This window comes from Rhamphochromis longiceps, linkage group LG3 (genome assembly GCF_057381845.1).
Source record: "Rhamphochromis longiceps isolate RC_006_pf linkage group LG3, R_longiceps_female_GT1.1, whole genome shotgun sequence".
NCBI classification, from domain to species: Eukaryota; Metazoa; Chordata; class Actinopteri; order Cichliformes; family Cichlidae; genus Rhamphochromis; species Rhamphochromis longiceps.
In genome coordinates, this window is record NC_140559.1 from 52,608,204 (window position 1) to 52,624,197 (window position 15,994).

The 15,994-nt window shown below is 43.6% G+C and overlaps 1 protein-coding gene across 2 annotated transcripts in view; it reads left to right on the top strand.

Annotated features, from left to right (window-relative positions):
- The first annotated feature begins 9,538 nt into the window (after window positions 1-9,538).
- The window catches only part of plcb3 (phospholipase C, beta 3 (phosphatidylinositol-specific)), a 58,423-nt gene continuing 51,967 nt past the window's right edge, over window positions 9,539-15,994 (top strand). For both annotated transcript variants that reach the window (XM_085400315.1, XM_085400316.1), the window contains exon 1: window positions 9,539-10,306. In XM_085400315.1, the coding sequence (XP_085256441.1) occupies window positions 10,208-10,306 (99 nt within the window). In that variant the 5' untranslated portion in view covers window positions 9,539-10,207. The remainder of the gene's footprint in view (window positions 10,307-15,994) is intronic.

Below are 15,994 nucleotides of genomic sequence, written 5' to 3' on the forward strand. Positions count from 1 at the left end.
AAGGAGAGGGAGAGCGAATTCATAATGTCTCCAGCTTGCTCTGTTGGTGTGACTATGGGGGTGTTCACATCTGTCAACATGTTCACATCAGTGTGTTTATGTGCGTGCATGTGTGCGTGTGTGTGCAGCTATTTTACAGACAGCCATGGCAACGAGACGTAGAAAAACCTGAATTATTCAGCGAGCATGTCTGAAACTTACAGTTGAGTAAGCACAGGCAGGCCCGTACACGCTCGTGTACGGTACACACACTAACATGAACATCCATGTGCGCTTACATGTGAAAAACACCAGTCACTTTTATAGAAGGAAACAATAGAGCTACAACAGGTCAAAGAGCAAAATCCATTTCCAAACTATCTGTGTGCGTGAGCGCCAGTACACCAGCTAACTGGAGTTGTAGAAGCTGGCTGGGAAATATGGCTTTTTATGACTTCCAGTTAAACAGACCAGTGGAGATGGAGGTCAGCATGACGTAGTATGTAATGTTACAGCTCTGCCTGCACTGGTGAGAGTGAAAAGTGTGACAAATATGTTAAAACCTTATATATTCGGCCTACAAATCTCAAACTTGCAAAGATCAGGAGCTTCTGAAATGAGAGGAAAGTGTGGAAAATTATGGCCTGTGGATGTGTGTGTGTTTCACAGTGGATCCCAGATTTGTTGTCCAACACTATTTATTATTATTTTGTCACGTCCAGTCCATGGCTGCACAACCTCCAAACCTGAAGTACACGTGCTACTTGAGTATTTTAGTTTTTCCTTAACTTTATACTAATTCTATTCTAATTCAGTAAATTAAATGTAATTTTTCACTTTATTGCAGTTTTGTCTCCCTTAGTTACTTTTCTGTTTTACATTAAAAACATGACAGGAACTAATAACAAGCATACAAACCAAGCTGGTGGATTTAAACTTGGTTTGCGTCCTGAATTTGACCTGGTTGTTCATTAGTTTGCAGCTAAAAGATTAAAGGCTGATGTCTTTACATTTTCCTACCTTCACAGTTCCCGATACTGATGCTCTGTATTAAAAGTCTCATAAGGTCAATATCTGATACAACTCAGAGAATATATGCATATACTCTGGTGATAAAAAATAAGTACATAGATAAATCCACTGTATGTTTCCATGCAGGACTACAAATTAATGACATGCTGCAACGTTTTAGCTGAAACTATACTTATTTAGTCAGAAATTCACCCAGAAAGGCAGTGCCATCTGCTTTGTTTCTTTGTTTCTTTGTTTACTGCTGTTTTGACGAGCCATCAGGCAGCCTTCACACCTCCAACGGCCCCAACAATAGAGACACTTTGGACACTCATTCCCCCACCTCTCCCCCCTCCATAGAGCCATCACCACCATCAAACACTTCACCTACAACACCCCCCTCCTCACCCCACACAAAGGAGGATTTCACACCACCTCCTCCCACCACAACTCTTCATATTCATGAAGCAGATGTGAGGAAGCAGTTTAAGAATCTGAATGCTTGAAAAGCTCCCGGCCCAGACGGTGTGTCTCCTGCCACCCTCAGACACTGTGCAAACGAGCTGGCCCCAGTGTTTTCTGGCATTTTCAACTCCTCACTGCAGGCATGTCATGTGCCTGCCTGCTTCAAGTCCTCTACCATAATCCCTGTCCCCAAGAAACCTAGGATCACTGGACTAAATGACTACAGACCCGTGGCTCTGACATCTGTGGTCATCAAGTCATTTGAGCGCCTGGTTCTCTCCTATCTCAAGACCCTCACGGCCCCCCTCCTGGACCCCCTGCAGTTTGCATACAGAGCCAACAGGTCTGTAGACGACGCCATCAACATGGCCCTACACTTCATCCTGCAGCATCTGGACTCCCCAGGAACCTACGCCAGGATCCTGTTTGTGGACTTCAGCTCTGCCTTCAACACCATCCTTCCAGACCATCTCCGAGGCAAGCTTTCCCAGATGAATGTGCCTGATCCCATCTGCCGGTGGATCACTGACTTCCTGACGGACAGGAAGCAGCACGTGAGGCTGGGAAAGAATGTCTCGGACTCCCGGACCATCAGCACCGGCTCCCCTCAGGGCTGTGTTCTTTCTCCTCTGCTCTTCTCCCTGCAAGGCAAGGCAAGGCAAGTTTATTTGTATAGCACAATTCAACAACAAGGTGATACACCAACTGCTGCACCTCCACCCACCAGTCTGTCAAGCTAATCAAGTTTGCAGATGACACCACCGTTATTGGACTCATCTCGGACGGGGATGAGTCTGCCTACAGGAGGGAGGTTGAACGTTTGGGGTCCTGGTGCAGCCACAACAACCTGGTGCTGAATGCCCAGAAGACAGTGGAGATTATTGTGGAAGCACACAGCCCCACTCCCCACCATCATCCTGACTGACACCCCCATCACCTCTGTGGACTCATTCCGCTTCCTGGGTACCACCATCACCCAGGACCTGAAGTGGGAGCCCACCATCACCTCCGTCATCAAGAAAGCCCAGCAGAGGATGTACTTCCTGAGGCAGCTGAAGAAATTCAACCTGCCAACACGGACGATGATGCAGTTCTACACTGCAATCATCGAGTCCATCCTCACCTCCTCCATCACCGTGTGGTACGCTGGAGCCACTATCAGGGACAAACAGAGACTGCAGCGTGTTGTGCGCTCTGCTGAGAAGGTGATTGGCTGCAGACTCCCATCTTTGCAGGACCTGTACACCTCCAGGACACTGGGGCGTGCAGCTCGGATCTCAGCTGACCCTTCTCACCCTGGACACAGTCTGTTTGACCTGCTCCCCTCAGGCAGGAGGCTCCGGTCCATTCGCACCAGAACCTCTCGCCATAAGAACAGTTTCTTCCCCTCTGCTGTTGGACTCATGAACAATAACCGTATGACTGTTCCCACCATTAACACATGACCCTACGCTGTGTTCACTGCATCATTCCATGTTTGGCACTGATCACCACCTGCACTCATGTATATATCTATCTACTTAGCACTTTTAATTCTTATTCTTATTTTTTTTCTCATGTCTATTTAAGCGTTATTTATGACAGTATGTTTGCACTAAGCACCGCAGCAATTTCCTAATGTTGTAAACCTGCTCAACATTTGGCAATAAAACCCTTTCTGATTCTGATTCTGATTCTGAAAGAGGACATCCACGTGGGGGAGCTGTTGACGTGCTCTTTCCTGTGTGGTCAGCTTTGTGATGCAACACAGAGACAGACACAGGGAGAAACTCTCTGGTTAAGAAGACTTATTTGTTTTAATGCACATGTCCCAGACCAGCTCCTTTGGGTTTACTAACTGCCTGAATAAATAAATATTCAACAAAAAAGGTGCTTTTCTATTTATTTCAATAACTGCCGCAATTTTGTGGAGTAGTCTTGCTCTCTTTTCCCTTTTCTCTCTCCGCCAAAGTAATAAATCAAAGCAGAACCTTGCAACCTCTACTGTATGCTGTGTACACAGTGTTGACTCACCTGTGCAAATACACCTGTGCTTAACACAGGCTACTGTGATTGAGGTGTGCACAGGTAGGTATCAGCCCTGTATCCTCTTAACAAGTGAGGCATAGCTGGATCTAGTACGTCCACATTCCTAATTATTGCACAATCAATCTTGCAATGAACAAAAAGAGACAGTAGTGTTGCTGTGCAGCCACTAGATGGCATCATAAGATCAGATCGCAGTTGTAAATGGGCTTCGCGATCAGTAATCTATAATAAATGAGTGGATTCCCCCATAGGGAGCTCTTGGGGGCATTGGGGAGCTCTCATCTCATTTAGAAAGAGTAGACTCAAATGAATGGAGCTGCACCACAGGTAAATCAAAGTTCTTGTAATGTGAATCTGCATTGTGTCTGAATGCCTCTTGGGGTGTTGGGGGGCGGGACTGTAATCAGCACATCGTCTACACGCCCACATGATAGCTTTTCTCGAGAACACATTGACAATAACCCCGCGGTGTGGTGGAGACAGATGGGTCCGGCCTCCAGTGAACCGTCAGCATCTTCAGGCCAAAATCTCTGCTACACTGTTAACAGTAATCTGATCAAGTTTTCTCTGCTACCGTTGACTGAGTCAGGCCTTTCCCATTAAAGCTAGTCTGTGCACTGTATATGCTTCTGTGCGGAGAGACAGTGAATATGCCTGTGTGTCTTTGCACAATGTGTCTTTGTGAGTTCTTTGCTTTGCGTTGGAGAGAAAGATCTGGCTGTTACTAGACTGAGAGGGGAAAAGATCTGGGTGGTGGTGGTGGGGTCTTCCCGTTCTCCACATCTCTTCTATGCGTCCCTTATTTTGTTCCTGTTGCCTTTTTTTGGTCTCTTTTCTTAACCCTCTTTATCAGCAGTGGCGTGTCTAGAAAATTTTTGTTGGGGGGGCCAGGTAGGGGCACAGATTTGGAGAAGGGTGGCAGATTTAATTGGCAGATAATGTTTTTAAAAAAAAATTCTACCAACCCTTAACCATAATTCAATAATCCTATAAACCTAATAACCAAATGCACTTTTAACTCTTATTAGAATGAGATTTTAACCACTACGGTGCAAAGTTTTTAGATACTGCGTTGATAAAGTACAAGAGATACAATCAGTGCTTTGTCAGTGTTTACTCAGCATTCAAGGACAGCAATATTTGCATAGTATTTTTACTGACATATACTGCACATATGTTTTGGGCAAAAACATTTTTGAATATTAAAATACGAACATTTGTAGCAAACAATTGACAAATTAGCCATTCCAATGCAAAACTTTCTCTGCCTGTTAAAAAAAGAAGATAATCTTCTCACAAACTGGTGTTTGATTTTGAAACAGGAAAAAAGTGGAGAAACAACTGAAAAGACTAATATTTGAATAAAACCTGAAAGCAAGTAAATACTTTCTATGCTGCCTTATGGTAAACTTTGGTAATATTGATAAAGAACAACACTGGCTGATGATGAAATACATTCAGCTGGCATGGTGACACTGCCAGTATAACCTGCAGGGCTGGACTGGGACAGAAAATCGGGCATTTTGACTACAGACCGACCCACCAGGTATTAAAGCCATAAAGCCTTTGAATGAAAACAAACCCTGTTGTGACAGTGATGTACAGTCTTTTTGGTATATGTATGATTTCTATACATTTTACGTCAGATAAAAACTTTGGTTGTAAGATTTAGATAATTATTTAATAAAAGCTAGATATTTTAAATGAGAATAGGAAAGAAAAGTATTTCTTTGTGCCCCCTTTCCCTGTTAATGCCCTACCTGGCCCCCTGGCAAAACTTTGCTAGACCCGCCCCTGCACAGTTACCAGCTGTCAGCTACATAAAAAAGGATCCTGGTGGGTGGTCTTCACGTTTCCCTCTCACCAGATATCCAAACCGACATCATGACCAGCAGCTTTACAGCTGTGGCTCCAGCAAACATCAGCTGATACTAGAAATTAATATTAAATAAATTCTAACAACAGCCGATCAAGCTTAAACGTGCTGCTGTTGTTTAGCGTGACATCTGCTGGTTTCGTCTTTCTGGCGCAAAGTGGGCGATAAACAAACAAGAGAGAAAAGCCGATCAGCTGATCATCGATCAGTTTCATGATTGAAGTAGCAACAGGAGAGGGAGGATGAGAGAAGAGGCAGCTGTGCAGCGTAAAGACAGAATAAATCCAGCTTTGTGTCTTTTTCCATTCTAGCTGAAGTTCGGGACAAACTGCGTCTCTTCTCAGCTCAATACGAAACGTGTAATATTTTCTCTGATTGAGGGACCATTCCATTTTTTTAAGGAGCCGTTGGCAACTCTACTAACTAACCTTATGAATAAAATAAAGTTCACTATCAGTAACATCATAGCAACCGAACAGCTGTATAAAAACTCCAAGCTGGCTAGAACGCAGTATGAGTTATTGCAACTGACAGTAAAAAGTCAGCACAACGAAAATAAACTCCACCTAAACTTAGTTCATATCTGACCCAGATAGACTGCAGGTCATAACTTCTTACCTGAAGTTCAGTTCACCTGACACTCGGACTGGCGGCTGCCTCGGGGCTCTCCTCCTGCCTCCCCTTCCCTCATCCACCTGCTGCCTCTGTGGAAGCCCCGCCATAGCCACCACCAAACAACGGAGTTATTTCTACACATCGACCTGCATCTGGCCAATCCACCACCTCTCATTGTTCATGCCCTTACAAAAATAAATAAAAAATAAGTCAAATAAGCCCGATGGCCAGTCCAGCTATGTTAACCTGCAACCAAATCTGCAGCTCCATACAGCAATGTTACGACTTAGATTACATCTTATAACTCATAACTCTTATGTTAGCTGCCCTCTGTAGCATACTGTCTGAAATATTCCACGGCTGCAATAATTCTTTAAGTGTTATTTTTTCCTTGGTATTCTAATTTCGCCGAAGTTTACTAAACTCAACAAACTTAATATTACTTACCGGGACATTTATTCTGTCCTCATTTTCTTTCACCGAAAAATTGTTTCCTGCAGTGACGTCTTTCGTGCTTGGCTCTCCTACCTTTGCTAACGTGATGCACATAGCGCAGAAGCCGATGCTGCATTCACTTACACTCGGATATCTGAGCGTCACCGTGAAAACATAATCGGACATTTGATATTTGATTGAATTTTATTGTTTTGCCTTTGGGGTGGCACCTGGGGTGGCCAGTCTGGTTGGGGGGGTGGCCTGTGCCCCCCCAGGCCACCCCGCTGGACACGCCATTGTTTATCAGGAAGCTATTTTGATCATCTTTCACTTTCTTTATTTTCCTTCTCTCTAAATATTCAACTTTGCTTTCTTTTGTTTAACTGTGGGTAAACCAAACAGTAAGGAAGAATAAAGATTTCGACTTCCTTGTTGCATGAAAACTAAATGCCTGAGCGTGATTAGATCTCGGACTCACTGCAGTTACGTTTCCAGTCAATGCGCACTATTTCTGCGCCTTCCTTTTCACGCTTCTTAGCAAATGATACTTCCTTGTGCTTTGCCTGTCCTCCTTTGCATAATTTCCTTTATTCTTCCTCTAAAGTAGTTGATGGGCAATTTAATTTAATTTCAGTTTTATTTATATAACGCCAAATCACAACGGCAGTTGCCTCAAGATAAAGACCAACAGTGACCCCTATGTGAAAGCAGATGGTGACAGTGGGAAGGAAAAACACCCTTTTAACAGGAAAAGGTTTAAGGTTTAGTCTCACCTTAGACACACGCACACACACTTCATACACAATACACACATTATTTGTGGTTTTTAGGTCATGAGAGATTTTGTTTCAGAGACCTGAGGGCTGAAGCACCCTCCAGGATCTTGATCTTACTCCAGGTACAGTTTGAAAACATGCAATGTAAGCATGTAAGTAAGCGTCTGCATTCACTCTTTTATCATGTTTTGTTACCTAATTCCATTACCTAATTTTTTTTTCTTTGCAGATAAGCCTCAGCAGCCAATGGGAGCGCGACACCTGTTGGAATGAGAGATGAGATAGTGAGGAGGAGAGAGGGAGTTTGTTTAGCAGGGAGAAGATAGGGCAGCCAGAGGAAGAGAACTGGGTGAAACAGAGAGTGGGAGGTGGAGAGAGGCCTATTGACAGCACAGGTGCCCACGCTTCAAATGCAGGACTCAACCCAACATTGTTTGCGTGAACCCACAGAAGATGTGCCACGGCCCCGTGCTCATGCATGCGTGCTGCACTGCAGAAAGAATGCACATGCATCAATCCTCCCTGTGTTTGTGTGGTGTCATGCAAGATGCTGTACAGAAAGTGTGCCTCATTCAGGGTCATGATTTTTGATTTCAAGGAAACGCACACACAAGACTCAATTGCTGTCAGTCAGCAAGCTGCAGCATATCTCACATTCTTGCCCAGCGTAGTTAGAGGAGTTGAAAATGTCAATAGTTGCCAAAAAAAAGAAACAATTTTAAAAAACATCAGTTGCTCTGGAGCACTTTTTTATGAGGAGCCAAACGTTGCTTGGCAGCAGGATTTGGACAGGCCCGTGCTCTAACTGTGCCACCTCCGTTGCTCTCATGCTTCTTTAAACATGATACGCTGCCACTGATCTGGAGGAGGGGAGGGGGGAAAAGATCTTCAGTTACCTCACCTGCCAGTCCTCGGATTTATTTCCTGTTTCTGGAACGCAGATTTGTTATCTTGAGCCCGTCCTTAATGGCGCATTCCAACTTCCTGAGTTACAGGACCACTCATTGCTCCAAAATCACCTCTTAAGCTGATTACTATGCATTTCCAATAACAGTGATACTGTCTTTTAATAACACTGCTGACTGTGCAGGCAATCTATCAGTGTCAACAAAGAAGCAGACTTAAAGCACTCGAAGGCGAGAGTAATTTAGAATGAAAAGAACTTGGTGATTGCTTTTGCACCCTGCAGTGAACTACAGGAAATGTCTCTAATATTTTCATGGGGGACCTACGTGCGCCTGTGATATTTAATGAAAAACGGCCTTACACAATATTTTATTCCTCTTACGTCAGTACCCAGCTTTCCTTGCCCCGTGCCTCAGAGCAATAGTTTGTGTCACTCTTCTGTCTTTGCTCAAAAGAGAAAATGTTTGTGTCCTCTCTGTACGCACGGAGAAAACAAGAGGGATTTCTTTTCCCTTTATGTTGTTTTATTTGGAGGATTTTTAAAGATTAGCAGAATGGCGTGACGTATGGTGAAGATTCTGGGCTGCTGGTTGGCTAGCGTGTTTCTGTGTGGGAAGTTTCCGAATCACTCCGGTCTCACACTCTGAAGGCATGCATGCTATTTTAATTGGTGATTCTAAATTGGCCATAGGTGTGGTCTTCCGCTCGGCATTAAACACTAACAACACAGTGTCAAATCAAGTCAACTTTAATTGTATAGCACATTTAAAAGACATAGGGTGTCAGCCAAAGTGCCAAACAGACGTTCCTACAGTAATACAGAGAAACTCCCAAATGACCCCCTATGAACAAGTACTTGGCAACAGTGGGAAGGAAAAACTTCCTTTTAACAAGGAGAAACCTCTGGCAAAACTAGACTCAGGGAGGGGCGGCCATCTGCCTGTGGTTGGTTTGGGGGTTCTGATTGGTTTACCCTAGCCTAGCAAAAAGAAACTTGGAACATTAGCTGGGCGGAGCTTCTTTGCTCAAAGCAAGAAGAACCTGAGATGACCTTACCGTGACCTTGGCCATGTTTTATATGAACTTAGAGGTAAATGTAGGGAAAAGCATAACGTTAACGGAAGACAGTTTGAATTTGCACGATGGGAAGTTTGTAGATTTACTTCAAATAAGGGACCAAACTGTCTAAAAAAGGGTCATTATTTTTTAAATATGACACTTCCAGGTCTCCCAGTGTAATGGAAGCAGAGTTAGGATTGAATGGAGTTGGGGAGATTTGGAGATGCTGAATCATGGAACAGGAACAATCGTGCATATATGTGATATGCTGGACCGTGTTCTCTGAGCTTTTGTTGCATGCATGCTGTACAGAGGAGACAGAGAAGCAGGCAGAGGAACTGAATTAAAACACACCCATTTTACTACACCCCCCCTCCCTCCACCCCATTCTCATTCACTCAGCGCTATCTGACGCCGTCCCTCTCTCCTCTCAAAAATCCTCTCTTTTTTTCCCTACAGAAAACATGCAGGGAGGAGAGGAGGAGGAGAGAAGAAGAAAAAAACGCGTCGGAGGCGACAAGGGAGAGAGAGAGGAAGCAGAGAAAGTTGGTAGTGGAACGAGAGGGAGAGGAGAGAGGGGTCGACCAGATGGAAGGAAGGAAGGAAGGAAAGGATCTCTCCAAGGGCTCAAGTGCGTGATTAAAGGATTCTGCACAAATAAACAAATATATGAATCAAAGCTTATAATTTTTTAAAAAGTGGAATTATAGGCGCGTCACCGCTTTGCGTGGACGCGGACAAGACACGGCGGCGGCGGTGCGCACTGAAACAACCCGAGTCCTGTCTTTAGTCTGGATTTTACTCATGTTCTTCAAACTCTCGGGGAGGCTCGCTAACTTTTAAGGACAGTGCCTGACTTTTAAGAACCTCCCTCCCTGCCTTCCTCGCTCGGTGTTTCAATTAACCCTCTCCCCGGAAAAAGAAGAAGAAGAAGAACAGTAAAAGAAGCTCTGGGGCTGGAAGTGCAGGAAGGAAGAGCCTTCTGTTCCTTCCGAGGAGTTCCAAGTCGCCGTAGCCGGGGTTTAGGCGTTGACACCCGGGCTGGGAGTCCCTTGTCATGGCCGGGGCCAAGCCGGGAGTCCACGCGCTGCAGCTGAAACCCGTGGCCGTCCACGAAGAGCTGAAGAAGGGCGGCAAATTCGTCAAGTGGGACGAGGTGAGAATGAAATGTCTGAAAGTTTCCTTCAGAGCAAACGCATAATAGTGTGCCATTTATGTTTGCGTGTCGCAAAAGACCTTGAAGCGACACGAGCGCGATCGGCCGTCCTGATGCGGCACGCTTTGACTAAAAAGACACGACAAGGGACAACATGACAGTTTTGACAGTAGGCCCACTGTCGCGCGTGCCTGTGCGTGCGCGCGCGTGTGGCTGAGATGTAGACACAGATGTAATAATGTATTTACAGGTGTATGTGCACAGTCTGTGCTCAACACAGCAGCGCACTTTATATGCAAATGTGTGCGTTAATCAGATACTCCAGCCAAAAAAAAGTTCCCCATGTAGTCTGTGCTTGAATGTGAGTGTTGTGCTGAATTCTTGTCAAGCCGGTTTCCCCCTGGGCTCCGGTTCAGCTCAGACTTTTTTTTCTCTCTCTCTCTCTCTCTCACTCTCACTCTCTCACACACACACACACACACACACACACACACACACACACACACACACACACACACACACACACACACACACACTCCTCGTGCCTATGGTACGACACATTTTCTTCGTGCCCCTGGTACACCGCTCAGAAACACTTTGCCACACACACACACTCCCCTCCCTCTTCTTCCTTCCCACCTCTGCACCACCTTCCCTCCTTTTCCCAGGGGATTAAGGAAGAAGGCACCTGTCTCTGCAGGACTTGCATCTATTTGGAATCAATGTTGTTTTTCTTTCTTTCTGTGATTAATTCTCCCCTCTGGTTTCTGCTTGTTTCTGAAGTGTGTACGGGGAAACCTAAACACACACCAGCCTGTGTCACTGACCTGTGTGTGTCCATGTGTCTGGGCGTCCATCAATGATTAACGGAGTGGCTGACTGAAGGGCTCAGTCTGCAGGCCCTGTGTGTTGGATTTATATTACAGCTGCTCGCACTGTGTACACCACAGTGTGTTTATCCATGTGCGGTGCAGGTCATCAACAATCTCGCTGCCGGGCAGGTGTGTAGCTCCAATAAAGCCGTTATCATAGCAGCACTTTGCAGACATGGTGCAGTTGTGTTGACACACAAGACGCAGAGAAACTTTCAGCCAAGTGCAATTTAACAGGGTGAAAAAAAAGAAAAAGAACCACAAGAGTGTTTGAAAGTAAGACAACTTATAAGCAACACAGCCCGACATGTCATCACAATAAAATGGTGTGTGTATGTTTCAGGCCTTCATGGAAAGTGTCTCGTCACGCAACGCATTGAACTCCCTTTGATTTCCTTCCCTTCTCTCACACACTAGCTCTCTGTTTCTCTGTCTCTCAAAGGGAATTCCCAGGAAATGGTTATACCGCTTATTAAGTGTGTGAACACTTAAAAATATGTGCGTGCCCTTGTCTGTCTCTCGCTCCTCTCTGTTTTCCGTTTTTTTTCCCTTCGCTGTCAACAAGTGAGTTACGGCGACGCAAGAGGGCCTGTTGCTACTAAAACGTGCAGAGGAGCGCTCTGCACGTTTGCTCTGAGGATTAAAATCGGCATCGCGAAGTGAGACTGTGGTTGAGAGTTTGGAGATTAAAGCCTCCGGCTAGTCGGTGTCCAGAAAGGTTCTTAGACATGAAACAGACTGAATTAATATTTAAAGAAAGCGAGAGACTCGGTGCTTTTATTCAGGAACACGGGTCGGCTTCTTTCACACAGTCAGACTGTGAGTGAAAAAGATGCTTCTAATTAGCCAGCAGAGAGTCAACGAGCATCTCAGTTTCCTCCCTTTCCACACAGCACGATAAATGCTGCGTTAAAGCAAGTAAAAGTTTGGTATTTTTTGTGCATATTTTCAGCTCCGCATTCTTTCAGCAATAACTTCAAGGCTGACAAACTGCTGTTGAACTTACTCCCTTTGATTTCTGTTCGTTCTCTAACAAAACACGAAGAGTTAGTGTGTGTTTTGCGCTGCTGCACCTTCCTCTCGTTTTAATATAGGGCTAAAGCAAACAGCCGTTTTATAGCAAGTTATTTCACCAAAATCAATATATAAACATTATCTGGTGTCAGCTTTACGATGGCAGGATTTGAAGCTGCCTGTTATTGTACATTGGGCATCGTTGCCGTACGAGTGGGACAAAATGGGCATCTTGAGTGGACAGATAACACACACGCCGGTTCGCTAATGTTTTAGAGAATAAACAGCTGGAAAAACGAAGGTTACCAGTTTTAAAGCAGTTAGTCAGCATTCATTTTCTTTCAGTTGTCTCCAAATTGATGCCTTTATTTGTCCCAGACACAAGATAAGATGAGTTTTATTTATCCATTGCAAGAAACTCTTCAAGAAGAAGCACATTTTGCATATTTGGACTAGTAAATGACAAAATGGTTAGTGGAGTGGTATTTTCATTTGAATAAAAGCAGATGCTTTGGCAGTTTAGTGATCTGGAGCATTTAGGTGTGCGTTAAGGGTAACACAGTCTCCACAGGAAACTACATCCCAGCAAATTCACCCCAAGGTCAGACTGTGCAGTGCAATGCAGAAACTCTGTTACATCTCAGAGTCTACAGGCCTCAGTTAGCATTACAAATGTTCAAAGCTCACTACAGTACAATTAGAAAAAGACTGAAGAAGTGTGTTTTGTTTGGAAGGGTTGCCAGGAGAAAGCTTATTCTCTCTAAAAAGAACATGGCAGCCCAGCTGAGGTCTGCAGAATCCTGCACTGACCGACCGCTCAAAGCCCATTCCCACTGCGCTGTACTCTATGCCTTTAAGTACTTCCTAACACACACTCTGAAGGATTCAATGGAGCAATTTGAGGTTCATTAACTTGCCCCGGGACACTTCAACATGCAGACGCCGGAGGAGCCGGGAAATGAACCACCGACCTTCCAATTAGTAAGGTCTTCGGGGCGCAGTTGCCCCAAAGTTTTCCTGTGGTTACACTTTTTAAAAAATGAAGAAATGCACCGCTTATGAGTCGACACTGATATTTCAATTAATGTTTGAAATATCAGTATTTTTGTTGAATTATTTTCCCTTCTTTTTTTCTTTTGTTATGTTTTGTTTTCGCACAAAGAGCTGCCCTCATCTTTACTGGGAAATAACAAAAAGGCTTTAAAGTCTTTTGTCACAGCGTCTTTGAACATTTAATCAGGCAAAAATGACCCACCCAACACACAGTCATCCTGATTGTACTAATATAAAAATCATTTCAGTCAGATAATTAATATATTTCAAAGTTTAGGAATGGAAACAAGAAAATGTAGGCGTGCGGCTTTGATTTGATTGTGTTTGATTTAAAAGTTGTTTTTTTTTTGCTTTTCCGACACAGAAACAGAACGATGCAGCTTTCCAGATTTAAAGCCTCAGAGGTGTGTTTAAACTGGACGTCATCTGCTTTAAATTGAGCGTGAATCCAAAATAATAGCGAGCCAGTAGTTTTGTAACTATTGGTGGTTGCTTGTCATTTATTAACTGCGATATTTAAGAATATTGAATGTGATTTTTCTCTTCTCAGAGTGATGTTCGCCAAAGTTTTAAGCCAGCTGTGTCACAGACTTGGTGTATTCCTTTAAGTACTTAGCAAACTGAGATAAGCATTAGGAAACACACACATATACAGAAAGTGCCTGAGGGCGGTACAGTTTGTTTATATGAAAAACCCTCATTCGACCCCCCTCTTTTCCTCTCTTCCTCATTACTTTGTCCCTCCCCAACATGTCTCTGATTTTTATCCTGTTCTTCCCTCACCATCCCTTCAAGCTTCAGCCTCGCTCTCTTTCTTTCCTCCGTTAATTCATCTCTCTTGTATTTCACACACGTCACCCATTCAGCTGCTGTATTCTCTTCCACTTTTATTGTTTTTAGATTTCTTTAGCTCTGTTTCTGAATGGCCTTTAGGAAGTCTGCTGTAGGCACATCAAATGACACACACACACACACACACACACACACACACACACACACACACACACACACACACACACACACACACACAAATACTGACTCATGCTCGGGGGAGGAAGGAATGTGTTCCAAACTGACCCTCTTTCGTCTGCGATCGGGCTCGTCCGCACACACACAAGCGCACGTGCTCTGTGTGCACGCGTGGTTGTTTTGTCATGGGTGTGCGTTTTGTGTTGAATGACTTCCTGTTTGAGCTTGTTGTAAAGGCTCCAGAGCCAAACCATTTTCCTTCACTCTCCCTTGGTCCGTCTGTTGACTGTACCATTGCAGCTGCTCTGCCCTCTGCAGCCTGGCCACAATTCAATTTAGACAAATTCCAACTGGAATTTGGTTAAAATTCCTCCTAAACAGCCAATTAAACAAACAGAGACAGACAGTTTGTCCACAGAGTTGCTTGGATCGCTGTCAGTGTGCTGATATGAATCTTAAGAGTCAATTAAAAAAAGAAAAAAAAGAAATAACTTTAACAGCATTAACATTTGCCTCTTATGCAGAGTGTTTGCACGTTTCATTCAATCGATTTTTCTTTTTTTTTCTGTCTTGTTTTTAGAGCACACGCTTCCATGTTCGCTTTGGTCATTACCAAAATGAATAGGCCAAGTAGACTTTTTCCGAAATTTGTGGACTTGTTTATATTCACGTTGCATAATTACAAGCAGACTTGGGCTTGTAAACAAAGTCCCATGGAATCACAAGTTGCTCATTAATTGTACAGAGGTTTGGGAACCTGGCATCATTTTGGGATTACAGGTTTTGGCTCCATTTCAAAACCCTGTAAGTTGAGTGAAGCACGCTGGACCATAAAATGCTTGCTTTTTGGGCTCATTTCCCACAATCTGGTTGGGATTATTTTGTCAGACTTGAAATACTGCACAGCAGTTCACTTATAGGGGCGCAGAACTATAATCTTGGTGACAGCTGAAGAAACTTAAAGCTGCTGTTGTCCTCTGTGTTTATCAGGACCGTGCTGGCAAACCAAACTGACAGCCAGCACTTGTTCACAATTCAGAAATTCCATCTAGGCGTTTCTTTCTGCGGTTGCCATTACTCTAATCTAGTTTGAAGTACACTTCTGTGTGCTTTGGATAAAGTCATGAAAGTTAAACATCATATCAAAAGCCAAATATGATATTTGGATGATTGTGAGTCTGTTTAATTTTAATGACTCCGTGGTCTGCTCAGTTATAATACCCCATTCCCGTTCAGGTTGTTAAAGCAATAGTTTGAATTCTGGAAATATTCTTATTTGCTTACTTGCCAAGAGCTCAATACCTCCATCATATCTGCAGGCTGTTTAGTGCTTAGTTTAGAAAATCAACTGAAAATGGCGTTGGTCTGATTATAATAACCTCTCAGAGTAGCTTTGCATGATTCGTTGTTTAAAATAATGCTTATCTGTGTTAATTCCGACTATAATTATATTTTTTTTAAGTCATAGTCTTTTGACTGTAATGTTATTGTGTTTCAGTCATAATTTAACTGTTTAAATTTTACATTTTTACTCAACTAAATATCATAAAATTATAGTAGACTTGATCTAAAGTCGATTCATCTGACTAAAATATAAAGTGTAAAGGTTTACTGGTGAGAGATTGGATCTCGTCTCTCTGGAATGTTTTCATCTCATTTTTATTTGTTGACGAAATAAAAGTTTTTCTACTCGTGCAAAACTATGAAACCTTGGTGCAGCCCCCTCGTCCTTTGTCTGAAACAAGCCATTGTAGCTTCCTCCCCCTATAAGTGCTTAATA